The sequence below is a fragment of the Procambarus clarkii genome, chromosome 68, assembly GCF_040958095.1.
Source record: "Procambarus clarkii isolate CNS0578487 chromosome 68, FALCON_Pclarkii_2.0, whole genome shotgun sequence".
NCBI classification, from domain to species: domain Eukaryota; kingdom Metazoa; phylum Arthropoda; class Malacostraca; order Decapoda; family Cambaridae; genus Procambarus; species Procambarus clarkii.
Genome location: NC_091217.1, coordinates 8,488,939 through 8,505,734, shown reverse-complemented (window position 1 = coordinate 8,505,734; position 16,796 = coordinate 8,488,939). Strand labels below are relative to the sequence as shown.

The 16,796-nt window shown below is 45.5% G+C and overlaps 1 protein-coding gene across 13 annotated transcripts in view; it reads right to left on the bottom strand.

Moving 5' to 3' along the window:
* Positions 1 to 16,796, bottom strand: part of LOC123774747 (heterogeneous nuclear ribonucleoprotein L) — a 204,739-nt gene that overhangs the window by 87,824 nt on the left and 100,119 nt on the right. Inside the window, exon 1 of one of the 13 annotated variants that reach the window (XM_045769299.2) lies at positions 4,760 to 4,962. The exons of the other annotated variants lie outside the window; for them this stretch is intronic. Within the exon in view, the coding sequence (XP_045625255.1) occupies positions 4,760 to 4,947 (188 nt within the window). The 5' untranslated portion in view covers positions 4,948 to 4,962. Of the gene's footprint in view, positions 1 to 4,759; positions 4,963 to 16,796 lie in introns of those variants that run through there. 13 annotated transcript variants of the gene reach the window in all.

Sequence of the window (16,796 nt, the reverse complement as noted above, 5' to 3'; positions counted from 1 at the left end):
TGAGCTCTAGGAAGCAAGATCCCAACACACACTGAGACCGTTTACATAACCCTGGGTAAAAAAGGGCGTACGACGCTCCTGACTATTGTAACTGACCGTGTATAAACTGTCAACATCCCAGGTCCACAACTCTTCAACCTCCTTCCATCATGTACAACGAATACAATACTACCGGAACAATCCGAGGGGTTCGAGACATTTGCAAAAGTTCCTGTGGAAAGCATCGGATCAGCGGGGTGGTTGTAATATGTGGGGAAGTTATTCCAACTTCTTATTATTCAAGTTATGCAAGTTATTCCCCAGACAAGCCTTGCCCCCAGACAGGGATTGAACAGAACAACTCCCAAACCCTATTTGAGGTAAACTACACGTATACACAGACTTCGCCAATGTTTTAAATGCACGTGATCATGGATGGAGTGTGGAGTAATTGTAAACAAAATGCTCCCAAAGGAGTAACTGGCAAGGTATGTAGATAAACCTCTAACTTAGAGAAAAGTTAAGGTAAAATCCGGACCAAAATCAAGCAGGACCACCACCACCCATGAAAAGCTGGGTGGTACCCTAAGGTATTTTTCCCTCATACACAAACATTATATAAATAAAAGGCAATGTGAAAGACCTGAGAACAGTACCATTCAAAACTGTCGTAGTTACTAACCTGGAGAACAAGCAAAACGCTTTTACTTACGAAATTTATTCACTGAAACAGTGAATTACTGGGTACGCTTAAATTGTACTCCCTGCTGCAGAACTTATAAAGCAAGACAAACCTAAGATTTTACCTTTAGAGAGAGACGGTGGGCCTTTAAACATACCGATGGAGGTCAGTTCGAGGGCGACATTATGGGGAATGTACTCGATCCATGGCTGCCAGGCCTTAAACCCCCATGAATTAAAGAGGCAATCAATATCCAACCACGAGACCGCGCCACGACTAACAAAACTCCCAACCACTCCTTATTACACCCTGTTCGCATATACATTACACTGTGTGAATAAGAGCGTCTGGAAATCAGTTTGCATAAATATTGTGAGCATGGTGTATAGGGACGCAGTCAATCTCAATTTTGACAGGTGGAGCCGGGTAATCTACGAGATAAGCCACCAACCAATTACTACACGACTATGAATAACTATAAACAATCCACTGGAAATCCTAATCTAACCGACCTAGAGGGCTGTAACATCTCATGGGCACCACATTGGAAGCCAATATCTATTTGATGTTCCAGGCGTGCGACTTAACCAAACTAGAAATGCGTCCTAAAATGCGGAATGACTTACCTAATCACATCAAAGCCTGTCGTCTCTCAACTAATGTAAGACACACCAAGAACTACCTAATCAACTTGGAACCTTTATGTTTGCTGTTATTGAACATTAATTACCGAGCCTGTACTGCTACGGATATCTACCATGTAAAAATTTAATACAAACTATATTCCTTCTGCAGGCGATGAGTCACAATAACGTGGCTAAAGTATATTGACCAGACAGACCTTCACTAGAAGGTGAAGGGACGACGACGTTTCGGTCCGTCCTGGACCATTCTCAAGTCGATATATTCCTTCTGTTTATTGTGACGATTACTAAACATTACTATCTGTAGCAGGCGGCGAGTCACAATAACGTGGCTGAAGAGATGACCAAACCACACATCACAAGATGTTGAAGAGACGACGTTTCGGTCCGTCCTGGACCATTATCAAATAGTGTATCATTGGTTTGAGCATCATGACGGCTGAATGGACAGTGCTTCGGATTCCTACAGGGGCATCAGGGTGAAAAAAAATTTGCCCATTTATCTCCGCCTCCACCGGGGATCAAACCCGGAACCTCAGGACTACGAATCAGAAGCGCTGTCCACTCTGCAGTCAGGCGGCCTATAGTTTAGTTTTTGTATTTTTTCTTCCACATGTATTAGTGGTTTGTATGTATTGTACTCTCCTTCCCTATGAATCTTACAATCTTCCTCTATCTTATGAACAGTATAAATGTACTTTTGCTTAAATATTATTATTATTACTGAACAAATCCACAGGAGCCTATATGAGCGTTCGAACCTATGCGCTGGTTGTTCCACGCCATCAATTTGTTCATTGATATATCACGTCAATGTCATGTGTATTATTATGGTGACAAGACTGGGCACCGATGACCCAGGAGGCGACTACTGGCATAACGCACGCCACAAGGTTTACTCCTAAAAGATGGAACACTACCCTCGAGTCAGAAGAACTACACATTAACTTAGCATGCAACCCATCCCGCAGGAAAAGGGAAGTTCCCCCAGGAGACGGTATTAATCGATCGATTGCCGCATGTCCTCGGTAAAAGGGGCAAGACAACTACCATAACTATCGCAAAACCACTTTCAATCACATATGGTCGAGTGCTCAATAACTATACTAAAACTATCTCTAACCCTCTAACTATCTCTAAACCACAAGTCGAGCCTGGCCTCGGGCCGGGCTTGGGGAGAAGAACAACTCCCAGAACCCCATCAAGCAGGTATCAAGCAGGTAACCCTGCGCATAGAGAATAAAAGTAAACATATGTTAATATAAAGGAATTGCCACGATAGTTGAAGATAAACGCGTACAAAAAAAATCCTTATCACAATGGTGATTACCCATCAGCTCTTTCCAAGTGCGTACACATATGTACGTGTAAAATGTATATTTATTTTACACACACAGTATATACAAATCCATTGCCTTTTATCGAGTGTGCAAGGTGCAGGAGTGTTGAGTGGTTGGTAGAAGAAGTTGGCAGAAGCAACACCAAAATAAATCACTCGCTAATTTTGTGTACAAACAAGCAGTTCCCTTCAGCCTTGACAAAGTAAATACAAACCAAGAAATTAGTTACACGCCACCCCCATCTCGACTACCCACTTAATTATACTTTAGTTAACTATTTTACAATAAATTCAAAGTGTAGCATAAATGGCTTAATGTCATTTGAAGTTACCTCAAAAATAAATAAAAAGGATATATGAAAAGAAGAAAAAACCCGGCTGAAAGATGCAAAAAAGAGCGAGAGGGTTGGTAAACAGAGTGGAGGCGAGGCGTGAGAGGGTGGAGAGGATGCTGCGACAAGCCCTGTTTCATCCCTGGGAAGTGTCTCCCGCTGTCACACATTTACCCTGTCAACACCACAACCACACGGTGGCTCCTCACACCTTCCTCCGCTCTCCGCACCATCCAATAATTCAACAAATAAACTGTATACGTGTTGCTCTATAGGTTCATTAACACTGTAAACGCCCCTTACATGTCCCAGCAGCTGCACAAACCATCCAACTACTCAGGAGGAGTTGTTACAGCGTTAGGAGAAATCACGACACTAAATACTGTACGAAGATATTGTAATGATATTTTTTTGTAACTAGCTCACATCACAAGGTGTGCAAGGTTAGAATGTAATTTTAAAATTTCAAATAAAATAAATGAGATTTTAAAATCTCATATAACCACTCACAGGATGAGTATAGGGTGCACAATAAACAACCACTCACAGGATGAGCATGGGGTGCACAATAAACAACCACTCACAGGATGAGCATGGGGTGCACAAACAACCACTCACAGGATGAGCATGGGGTGCACAAACAACCACTCACAGGATGAGCATGGGGTGCACAAACAACCACTCACAGGATGAGCATGGGGTGCACAAACAACCACTCACAGGATGAGCATGGGGTGCACAAACAACCACTCACAGGATGAGCATGGGGTGCACAAGAAAACTAGCCGTCTCCGGCGGCAGCAATCAAAATCACTAAATCCAACTGGTGTATTATCTGATTATATATAAAGAGTACCAGCACCATAACCGTCTTTCAAACACTTAGCAAATTATTATTACAATTTAAATCCCCTCTACTACTGAAGTAAATCAAGTTCTACAATTACCATTTCGGAAAAAAATTAAGACGTGAGAAACTCTCAACTGTGTGATGGAGTCGACAGCTCATTATGAGACTTCAATAACGAAATCTACGTTATAACAACCTCGTTAATTTGCGAGGTGTTCACTGGTCCTGGAGTACCTACAACTACTGTTTACCGGATAACTTCATGTTGTAACTGTCTTCTGTATTAGTGCCATTTAAGGAAGGAGAATTAGCAGTGTGCTACAGTTGTGGCTAGGTGGCATGCCTCGTTTTTATGTTTAGCATATCACTTTCAATATATTTTCTCAAGTTTTGCAGAGTCTGAGCAAACCTGGCAAGTACACGTTCATTGAAGTTATGGAAAACTACTTATATTTGTCGAGTGAATATGGCTGTTCGAGCAGACCACCACCACCAACCAAGAGGCCTGGTCACAGACCCGGCCATGAGGAAGACACACTAGGCAGCAAAGCACAGCCAGGACCTCTACTCTATCACTGCCTCTTTCCCATCACATTTGCACGGACGATAGGAATATCGTTCGTCCATCCACATTTTGGTGTATTTTCCACGTGTAGATAATAGACGATGTAGATAATAATCTCGTCTCGGCTACACACAATCCAATTCGACTTACATGAAATCTTGCTCTAGATTTCTGCTCTTGCGTCTCTGCTCCAGATTTCACAAACCTGAAGAACACTGTATGGAAAAAAGTAATGCGAGTAGACCTCCGTGAAAGTCTTACAGACAGGCCCGCCTCTTCACTTTTCCGAGGAATAACTTGTTTGCTTGTAAACAATTATAGTTTTCAGCATTTCACAATAACAATAGCCACACTGTACAGGAACTTACCCAGGATGTATGCACGGAGCTAGGCAGAGGGAGTCTGGGAGTGGGTAAGCCATGGGACAAAGTGAGTCGAAGCTGCCCCACAGAGTATTGCCCAGGTGATGCCCAGCCAAAGGGTTGCCCAAAGAACCACTCACAAGCTCAGGGTAGGCGTCCACTAGCCACGGGTACGCCAAACTCAGTGACGACATTACCACTATCTTGAGTCACACTCCAAGGTCAATCCTTCAAGTATTAATATCGTTATGACCACACCCACTTTCACTAGCGTCTGCCTCCACCACCAGCTGAAGGTGGTGAATAATCCTGGTGACAAAGTGGGCCAGACTGTGGTAAAGTCAGCAGTGAGAACCAGCGTAGCAAAGACAAGTTCACCTTCACTCTCGCCACACTGTTCTTTCTCCTGTTCACAGTCACAGCCCCGACCCACTTCAATTCTTAACCTTATCCACATTAAACTTCAACTTGTCCATTGTGTTGCCTTGACACCACTACACTTTCCAATGTAGCCGCTGCCTCAAGAACTCGGCCAAGAGGAAATCTTCTCGCTCAAGTAACGAGACATTAGAACAAAGTAATTATTCTGTACAGGCGAAGGGTGAAGTAGAACAATTGGGAAGTTGGTGGTGCTGAGTGACAAGATTTAAAAGCACCTGCCACCAGCTGCTTGTAGAACGGGGAAACTAGTACTTTCTATTGTTCCACACTACATCACTGATCTACAAGCGATTCACCTGTGTTCACGATGTTCCTTGTGGCCAAGCAATTCATACTTAAAGCAATGGAAGCCTTTATTTCTGGGGTGGTAACATTGTTTCACTGTCTACCATGGTGCCAGGAGCCGCAAGTAGGGTAGTCCCGTGGTGGGAGACAAGCTTCGTACCCCTATACAGGACTTTACGAGCAGACGAACTTAACATTAGAAAGCACTGAAAACTCGATAACTGAAGGCTGGCACCACCCAGAGTTGTAGCAAGATGTGGGTCAAAATCAATAGTTCCGATAAGAAAAGTTGATATTCCAGGGGGCAGCAGAGTGCACCAAGGCGCGAGTGGAGCCCCAGACACTGTGGATCCGCCGCAAGACACCGTTCACAGCCAGGGAGGGAGGTGTCCACTACTAGAGTGACGAGTGGATGGCGGCGGTGTCTGCCACCAGTCGAGGGCCGAAGAAAGTAAAGCTTGTAAATGCCAGGCTGAGGTGAGCGTGGCTCCTGGGGTGGGGTTTGCTGGACACCCACCTTGTGCAACGCCCCTCGACTCCCTTGCCCCAGCCCGTCCTCCTACAGTTTCCCAACGCCAAGAAACTGTCTTACTAAACTGACCTTATCCTAACCTACCAGAGGACACACAACTGGACAGTATGGCAATTTCGCAAGCTGCTATTTTCTAGTACGACACTTTTTGGCCTTGGGTAAGAGAAACACGGTCAAAATGCGACGTTCTATTAAGACAGGTTGCTTGCCCACCGCAATCACGCCGGAGTTCACCTGCTGAGCTCCTCTAACTATATCCTGACATTTTAGTAAGTAGCTTTAAGGATTGCATTAGGGGAGGGAGGAAGGGGGGGGGGTGTTAACATTTAATGGAAACTAGGAAGAGCACAGACCTATTACCTTTCAAACTGGAACAGCAGGAGATGGTTTAGGGGGATGTGGGGAGAGGCAATGTGCATGTTCATTTGCATGCGCGTTTGGCTATTTCTGGTCACCTCTGATCAGTTTGTGCAGGGGAAGCTTTAGCTCCCCAGCCCCACTTTTCAATCACTTACTATTATTCCACAAAAGTACTTCCGTACATCCTTATTCCTGTTACTTATTTAAGTTTAAATTTTCAATCTATGCACTTGTATCCTCCCTCTGTTCATGCTAAAACATTAACATGCTGCTACCTGTTGTTGGTTCCGGGGATCACCGTCACCGCGGCCCGATCTCTGACCAGCCCTCCCGTTTGGTAGTCTGGTCAACCAGGCTGTTAGATGCAGTTTCTCGCAGTCTGACGTATAACTCATACCCTGGTTGGTCAGGTATCCTACGGTGTTGATCAGTTTCGAACGTCCACTTTCCACGGTGCATTGTAAATCACTCCATTTAAACATAAGTAATTAAAAGTACCTTGAGATCACAGATGGATTTTGATTATATGGGAAAATTCGGCTGGAACATTTTCCCTTGTTGAAGGTCAGTGTCACTTACATTCCGGATCCGAAAGGAGCGGAAAAGGAGAGGAACGGAAGACTATGGAAAAGACGGAGGAGGAGGAATAAGTGAAATTATAGAGGGGAAGGAAGAGCAAGTGTGAGGTAGTAAAAGTGCAAAAGGATTAGATAATGGAGTGAAGAATGCAGGGGATGAAGAAGACAGTGGAATGTATGGGATGGAATGGGGAAGAGGAAAACTCGAACAGAGAGGGAAACCTCTAAGACGAAAGACAGTGGGAAGGTAGGATATTCTGCAGGCGGGGTGAAGGGGAGACGGGGGGAGGTGGGGGGGAAGAGGGGGTTGGGAGGGGAAGAGGGGGCTGTGGGGGAGGGGAGGGAAGAGAGGGAGGGTAGGGAAGAGGGGGAGGGTAGGGAAGAGGGGGAGGGTAGGGAAGAGGGTAGGGAAGAGGGGAGGGGAGAGGGGGAGGGGAGGGAAGAGGTTGGCAAAGAGGAGAATGGAAGACGGCGTGCAAGGAGACTTGAAGAGTGAGGAGGCCGGTGAATAATGTAGTGAATATCGAAGAGGCAGTCAAAAGTAACGGGGGGGGGGGGGGGGGGAAGGCAGGGTATCAGGAGCACACAGTAAAACTTCCTGTTAAAGGTGCTAGGGGGGGGGGGGGGCCCCAAGTAGTAAAGGACGTGGTGAAAGCTTCCTTATCTCTTTATACCACTCAAATGCTATATGAAACTGTACATGTGAAACTCAAACCTATGAAGCTACCCTAGATTAGTTAAAATGTCGCACATTTTGTGACCACAGCTACTTGGGCGACACTAAGAATCCCCATCTCGCGTGATGGTTAGTCGTGTGATCAGTAAACCTGCACTCGCAAACTTCGACAAACAAAAACAAAATGGGAGCCTTACGATGGATATCCAGAAGCTGTGGCGCGCCCCTCGCGGCCACAATCCCAGTCATCAATCTCCCCACTCGCTCCCTCTCCACCAAGGCCCTCTTCATTGTCATAGTACTCTCTTTCCTATACTATAAGACGATTGATGACTTCCTTTATTGCTCATAGTGCAATAATATTCCATTCTGGATAGCACCAGTATCTTAAAATAAAAAGTATCAGCACAGTTAAGATGTTTGGAAGGTTCTTGTTACGCAGCCATGTATTTGTGACTGCTACTTTATTGTGTTCATTGGTAAAAACGTCTTCCGATATCAATACTTCAAGGTCTTTTATAATGCCTTTTCTTTCTCAGGTATATATGATTTGAGTGTAGAGTGGGGTACCAGTTTTGATTTGAGTTTTTTACCATCGCGCAGAAGCTGGAACTTGTTTTCTGTGGCTCATTTAAAGATCTAGTTTATATCAGGTTACGAATCCTCTGATGCGAGGTACGTCTAAGGATGGGTTATATTAATTACTCACATTGTAAAGATGTTTGTTTCACAAGTGACGAATCACGTGCATTGTTTGACGTTGGTAACACATCCTCCTAATAGAACGTCGCAATTCGATGTAATTGTCGTACTAGAAAACGGTAGCGCCTCGCGAAATTGACATGCTGTCCCATTTTCGGTTTAGAGTCCTCTGGTATGTTAGGATAAGAGCACTTTAGTACGACGGTTTCTTGACGTAGGGATACTTTAGGAGGACGGCTTGGGGATGCCACACCGACCAGCTCGTAGCTGATCACGTAAGTCAACATTACGAAATCTAATTCACTAAGGATCTAATACAAGATCATAACAGAACATTATCCTGAATTTATGCAGTGAATGCGCCCCACAAGTCAATTGACGAGATCTTAAGAAGCACACCCAAGCATAACCAACTCTCACAGTTAATGCTCAAAAAACACAGAGCGAGAATACTTTTAACTTATGAACCATGATATACAAAACAAAGAACAACTTCATGTATTATTGTGAGGCAGGTGTGTGGCAGGTAGGCAGACTACGTGGTGATGCAGAGGTCTGCCAGGGCTCCTCCACCTCCGGCCTCTCAGGCATCTACCACAAAAACTGGTCTTTACATCCTTACTCCAAAACCAGTTCACAACGGTGACATTTCCCAAGACCAAAAGTGGCGCTCTCGCACCGTTCCTGCACCGTGAACGACGCGCATGGAGAGCTCCTACTTCTACTCAGAGAAACATTAACTGAGCGGTTGTCTCCCTTAACCCCTCTGAGTTTTGTAAACTTTCGCATTATGAGGACTGAGGGATCTACTGTTAGCCACTTAATCAAAAGAAGAACAGATTTGATTAATCTCTGAAAACATTCACGGCTCTTCAGGTGCAAAATTAAAATAATTACTTATGTAAGATCCTGGTCGAGCAGGCGCCTAGAGCACACGCTAGCTGTGATCACGTGACTATAGCTGCCCCCCCCACCTGCTTCATACTTGTCCCTAGGCTGCTCTGCACACCGTCCTCTCACAGTCATAGACGGCACCGCTCCTGTGTCAGGTAAGTCCACTACGGGCTCACCATAGCCCGTGCTACTTGGAACCTGTTCCGAGTAGCTGAATCTATAACAACTCTGCACACCGTCCTCAACACTATAGCCACCACTCGCCTCAATACCGTCGCTTAAAACATTTCTCCTGGTATTAACGTTCGGCGCCAGCAACCAGATTATCACGTTATGGAAGATATCTTTAAAGTCAGCTTGAGCAAACTGGCAGTGCAGCTCTAAGGTTGGTGAGAGGCAATCGTCCACAGGCAATCTTTTGGTCGTCCAAACGGCAAGCCACGAGGTCGTCATACCTTGTGGATACCTTGTGTAGCTTCCGGGGATGAATGGCCCCGCGGCCTGGTCTCCGACCAGGTCTCCCGGTTGGTAGTCTGGGAAAAATAGCGGTAACAAACAATGCTCCACCATTTCCTTTATTTCATCAACACCAGCCAGCTTCAAGAAACCAGGAAAAATTATCACCAACAATTTTTTTACTCAGTCACACATTAAACTTTGTTCATTATAAACTCCAATCAAATTTGGTAATTTTAAGAGTACTTTTATTTTGCTTAAAATTCATTACTCGCCAATAAAGTGAGATGGGCTTTCTCGAGGTCAGTTACAGTCCCGCTACTGTGTCAGATAAGTCCACTACGGGCTCACCATAGCCCATGCTACTTGGAACTGTGTTCAGCGTAGCCGATTCTTAAAACATTACCCGAGAATTGTATTCCCCATAGTGTCCAGCCACCATTGTATTACACAAAAGGTAACACTTGGCAACTCTTAGTTTCCACACGAAGGACTAAAATCCAATTTTACCCCATAATTTACTTCCCCAACTTCCAAACAAACTTCTTCCGCACCATCTGTTTAAATACAAAAATCTTTTCCCATTTCTCCTGCCTAAATCTTCACTCCGGGGTTGGCACAGCTAACCTATGATATATAAAACCAGCATGTATTTATATACAACAGTAAGGTATATGCTCTAATTATTGAATAAGTAACATCAAAAGGAAAGGAGCACACGCTTTTCTTTGATCGCTTCACACACACTATCATCCACTAACAAAATAATAACAGACCGGATGTTTCTCCAATGATACAAATGGGCGAGAAAATGGTAAAGGAGATAAATGCATTACTAAGCCGGCGCTATTTGCTTAAGATATACGCACGGGGCTCACGCCAAGCAAGCCGCTCATCATCTAACATACAATAGAACACAAATGGTTCCAGAGTTGTAAATGTGCGATCAAGAACCCACCGCCCTTGACTGGGATACTTTGCGGAGCTTTAAGAACACCTTCAGGAGAGTTCATACATGGACCAACGGTGAACTAAGGTGGAACTATGCTGGGGGTGTGAAATAACCCGCTCTCCAGTACACAGTAACGACCACTACTGCCATAAAAGGTGGACGATAAGTTTACTTGTTCACGGGAGACATCTCCCTCACGCAGGGTGCAGCCGCACCTCCACAGATCTCCAGTATCAGCTCTTGATACTGGTAATGGCGCAAAAGGGCCACCACTTACGGGCTATTCGTGCCCGTGCCACCTTTTCGGTGGCTTAATCTTCATCATCATTTACTTATGTTCTCCAGTGTGACAGTACATGCAGGGACTGGGAGGCACGGGCTGGATACCTTTGGGCCATGTATCAATGGAAAAGCTTCACAAAACCCAAATTAAATATAACTAACTACACATTTGTTGGAACACTTTAAGAGTGGTGTGGGAGTTGGATAGGCATGAAAGGTCTTGAGGACAGTATGGCAGGACTAGGCAGCAACAATCATGCGGGGCACAAAGTGTGGCTAGAGGGCAACAACTGGGCCATCCCCTCCCCACGACCCCGTCCACCAGCACACCACCACCAAGCCTCGACCCCTTCGCTTTACATTCAAAATTCGTCTACTGCTAGCACTGATAAAATGCTAAATAATTAACGCCATACAAAACTTCAATACAGTATTTCTTTTCCCAAAACATTAACAATCATAGGCTTCGCGAGCTAGAGAGACTATTCCATGCTTTTTATTCAGTAGAGGAAGGGCAATCAACTGGGCGAGGCAATAAAAAAAACAACGTTATGAGGATGGAGGAGACCGACTGCCCCCAGCTGCTGTACTGCCCGCCCCAGGTAGCCGCCTCCCGTATGCACCACCACCACAGCTGGCTTGTGCACACAGTCAGGGCGCCCTCTACCAGGTAATACCTTAGTTACTACGCTCCGCCCACCCACAAGCTGGCTGGCAAGGCATTTATTTCACCGTGATGGCGAGATGACGCCATTCATAATATTTAAAACTCGCCCACTGGTCATCTCTATCAATGGCGCCCTAGCGTTTTAATTAGCATAAACACGAAATTGACAAATTCTCCAATTAAAATAAATTCTCCAATATCCCAGTTTGCTTTCGGTCACTTTAATTATCTTTTAACTGTCCTCTGGGACAGTTTTTTGTCAGCAAAAAAATTTTTACCGGTTGGTAAAAATTTAAAAAATGAAATGTTGGTTAACATAAGAAATTATCTAATTAGGCTTTAGTTGGAAACTCATGCCAATGAGTTCGCCCACACTGGTATTAATCTGACATTTACGGTACAGCTTTCTCTAAGCCATACATGTTAAAATAAATCCTCGCGCCTGCAACTCGCCGCTCGAAACAGGTTTCCTTTCATTTTTCCTTCACTCCACAACTATTACTTCACATCCAAAGCCTCTCATAACAAGAGACTATCCCCCAACCTACAATATTCCACCAGGACTAGCCGATGCCTCTTTCTATCCTGGACAATTTAAAGCGTAAAACAGTCACTTCCCGGCAAGCTATCAAGAAAAAAAGCGGCGGCGACGCCCTTCCTCCAACACCACCGTTATGTCAGCACAAGTCGTGCCGACTGTGTAAGCCAGGAAACACGTTAACACGCCTCACTCGCCGAATAACGTCCTTATCAGTAGACAAATGTGATACGTTATCTTGTGTCCCACAAAATATTCTCATTACCGACATGATAAAACAAGACCTAACGGTCCTCTCCTAGATAATGATGGCACGACATTCAGAACTGGCTATCACCCCCCCCCCATATGTAAGTAGCTAGGGACAAGAGGGAGCTGGTGGAAGGTGGAATCTCAAATGAGCCACACGACCAATTTCGCCAAAGTATTGGAGTATTGTATTGGAATTAGAACTTGCCCGAAACGCTACGCGTACTAGTAGTGGCTGTACAAAAATGTTACAACTCTTGTATATATAAATAATGATAAAAATTATGAAACGGCGAGGCCCGTCGTTCACCGTGAGGACCTCGCCCACTCCAGCTCTGGTTCACCTTGCTGGTGATACATTACCACAATTACCTTGCCAACGGACGCATCTGGGCCACCCCCACACAACCTGGTCAACCCATCCAAGCGGGTTATGTCCTAATGTGTACACACACACACAGCCCCGCTCCCGTGCCAGGGAAGTCCACTACGGGCTCACCAAAGCCCGTGCTACTTGGAACATTTTGTTCAGAGTAGCAGAATCTAAAACAACGTCTTAATGCCTGTGTGGCCAGTGATTGGTACCTTACAAAATGTGATCCAACGTCATTCGTTAAGCTGCTACGGGTACATCAAGCGAAGATGGGAACATAAAACCATACCAAATGGAGAGCATCTAAAAATTTTGCTTCGAAATGCATATCTTCAACTTTACTGCGTGCAGCTGCGTCTAATACCCGTAAGAGATATTGATCCCAAAAATCCTCATAAGGGATGAACCGCGACAGAAACATTTGTGCAATCAACACCTTGTTATTCCCACGTATAAAATAAATTAACTATCTACGCTGCTAGAATTTATTAAGGCATTAGTTGCGGGATGTCGATATAAATAGTCCACAAAATTTATAGTGTTGAACCCATGACTATGAATAGTGTGTACGCAGCCAGGAGGGTGACGGGACGTGGAAGATACTCTACCAGACAACTGATGAAATTGTGTTATGGAGGACTGACATGATTCGCAGTCTCCATACTATACCGTCTTGACGTGTTCCCTCCTAGGCTAGTTTTGCGTGTAATTTAATTTGCATACATCCATACGGTTGACGACTATGTTGGCATAGAGGTCGCACCCCACCCGCTCCAAGGAACGTATCCAACCTCACCCCTTAGAACAAAGCTACCCCCCTCCCCCCCCCCCCCACCCCTCGCGACGAACGAGATCGTTATACCCCACAATACAACCCTACCACAGAAATAAGAAAAACAAGAGATGATGAGCGTTGGTTCGTCGTCTGGCCACAACAGAGTCTATCAGTATCTCAGCGAAGAAAAATTTCTCCTAACTCGTGTCGAGACGGAACTTTTCTAAGAAAGTTTTCCCTCCACTTTCCTGCTTATTCAGCAATCAGGACTCGTGCTGTCACGGCGGCCGGCGCACCAGCTGTGGCAGAAGGGGCACCACATTTCTCTATTACGCTCCCAATATCTAACTCTTAACTCACCCCAACTTCATATACAACTTTTAATCTCCAGAATTTTTTTATGGTATATATTACATACAAAAGCAGATGGAGAGGGGCACGGGTGAGATGACGAGGGAGGGGCACGGGTGAGGGGTGAGATGACGAGGAAGCGGGGCGAGATGCTAGATGAGGAAGAGGGGGAAGGGGGGGATGGGAGAGGTCCCCACAACGCAGCCAGACAGGAACGCAGGCGCGCACAAGCTCAATATTTCCCCGCCTCACAATTCCTCTCATAGGATTCACGTCGCACGTCAATTTGAATACATTTCCCAGGTCCAGCTGCAGGTGGCACCGGCAAGAGCAACACATATGCTGCAATGCCAGCGCTGTAACACGAGTGGGGGAGTGCCTGTTCCACTGCCTGAACAACAGCTTTGTTACGAAACCTGCTGCAACACCATATTATACTGAATATTATCTGCGTCTGACAAAAAAATATGGCTTAAACAAAAGGAACCCGTTTGGATGACCATCATTGACAGCAAACCGCGAAACAGTACTTTTGTATGCTTGGTGATAAGGGTAGCTTTACATCAACGTGGCTGCTTAAAATATTAAGTGTGGTACTAAGCCTAATTCAGTCAGCAGCAGCAGCAGCACCAGCAGCCAGAACACAAGATAGATTAGAGTGCCATGAACTGTTAGTCGGGCTGGTTGACTGGTCCCTAATGTTAGGAGACTCGGTGTGGTGTTGGGGAGTGCTGCTGAAGGGTTGGGGCGTCTGCTGGATGTTCGCACGGCTGAGAAATTATTTATTTGCCACTGACAATTGAGCTCATGTCGCACTTCCCCAAACATTGTTTGACCTTTGGACCAGACTTACAATCTTTAGTCAACAACAAGTCATGCGGGAATGGGGATGTTACACAGACCAACGAGACCACAGAAATTATCTATGATGAACACCTGTATCCTATTATATTCTCAAAGAAAAGAGGATTACTTTACAACCCACATACAAGCCCTAGGGTCTTTAGACTAAAGCACGCTCTCTTCAAATACGGCAGAACTCTTTCATTACAAGAATGTTTCTGGGGACTTCTGCATAATGTAAGAGGTATTCAAGGCTTTGTTTGGTTTGGAGACCCAACCCAAGCATGTTGTAAATGGCTTGGAGATAAAATATTATTATTTCATTTATGAAAAAAATTATTCCATGAAAAAATAATAGGCGCGTCTGTCTCCCCCCCCCCCCCTCCCCACCAGTTGTCTTCCCAATAACGGCCAACAACTCAATTACGGCTCCCGGGTAAAAAATGGGCGAGGACAGGCGCACCGAGGGCACCAGCAACGTCACTGCCGGTTTTTGATAGGATGACTAGCAATGGGACAAATGGTGGGTAGGAAGACTGATAGGATGACTAGCAATGGGACAAATGGTGGGTAGGAAGACTAAGCTGAATAAGAAAGTGAACAAAATGGCGGGACAGCTGGGTGATGGCGGGGGTTGTGTTGTTCGGTTGGTACTGGTGGAGTGCCTGTGGTGGTGATGGTGGAGTGCCTGTGGTGGTGGTGGTGATGGAGTGCCTGTGGTGGTGATGGTGGAGTGCCTGTGGTGGTGGTGATGGAGTGCCTGTGGTGGTGGTGGTGATGGAGTGCCTGTGGTGGTGGTGGTGATGGAGTGCCTGTGGTGGTGGTGGTGATGGAGTTGCCTGTGGTGGTGGTGATGGAGTGCCTGTGGTGGTGGTGGTGATGGAGTGCCTGTGGTGGTGGTGGTGATGGAGTGCCTGTGGTGGTGGTGGTGATGGAGTGTCTGTGGTGGTGGTGGTGATGGAGTGCCTGTGGTGGTGGTGGTGATGGAGTGCCTGTGGTGGTGGGGGGTGGTCGTAGTGGTGGGGGTGGTCGTAGTGGTGGGGGTGATGTTACTTAAACCTTTCGTTAAAGGTTACTCTAGGGACGTTACTCTGGGATGGTCCCGAGGATCAATATCTCCCGCATAGCATCATGGCAAAGTTTTCAATTGCCACGAATTTTAACGTCCATTAAGAGGAGAAATCCCGGCAAATTGCTAAGACAGGATGAGGCAGAAGACACGCTGTGACTCGCGTGTTTACACAACAAAACATTATGGTACCTGCCCACACGAGGGAAAAAATTGTGCAACTAGTTTGGCCATATACTCTTTTACAATTTCGGTATTTACACCAACTTTCATGTTCATTTTACAAATTTACAATAACTTCGAACATGACATCACTTTATATTCAAATATACAGGTTGGCAACACGGAAAGGAGCGAGATTGGGGACCCTAGAGTTATCTAGGCTCACCTCTGGCGTACACGCTCAACATTCTATAGAGGATGTTCATCTATAGAGGATAGACGTGTTTGTGATTCTATAGAGGACTTCGGTAAGATTAAACACAGGCTTCCTGTTCCCCGACAACGGTACACCATAGGCTCAGACTTGCTCACGTGTCTACCTGTGGATGGGCTTGAAAGACAAGGATGGGGCCTTGGATGGGACTCCTTCCACCCCCGAACGCACTTCAAGCTAATCCAGGAGGAGGGGGGGGGGTTGTTGGGCTTGCTGTTGCCTGCTCCTTACCGCCCGCCCTGCCCAAGCCCCTCCCTCCCTCCACGTCTGATGGCAGCCAACCTTTACCAAGCTTTAACATCACACTTGTTCACTGTGTAAGGATGACTAGAATGTGGGGAAATTGTGTACAATATTTCTAAAACGGTTATTTGTGTCTCGTATGTAGTATGTATTTAATTATTAGTATTTCAAGCCATCTCTGTATTTGCCAGTATGTCTATTCAAATTTTATGGATATTATGAAAGTAAAATCCCATTAGTGGAACTGAATTAACATGGTGACAATGGAGGCGATTGAGCCTGGCCTCTTGAATCATACACATCCGCAATTTTGACGTAAATATCCCCCAACGTACAAAATA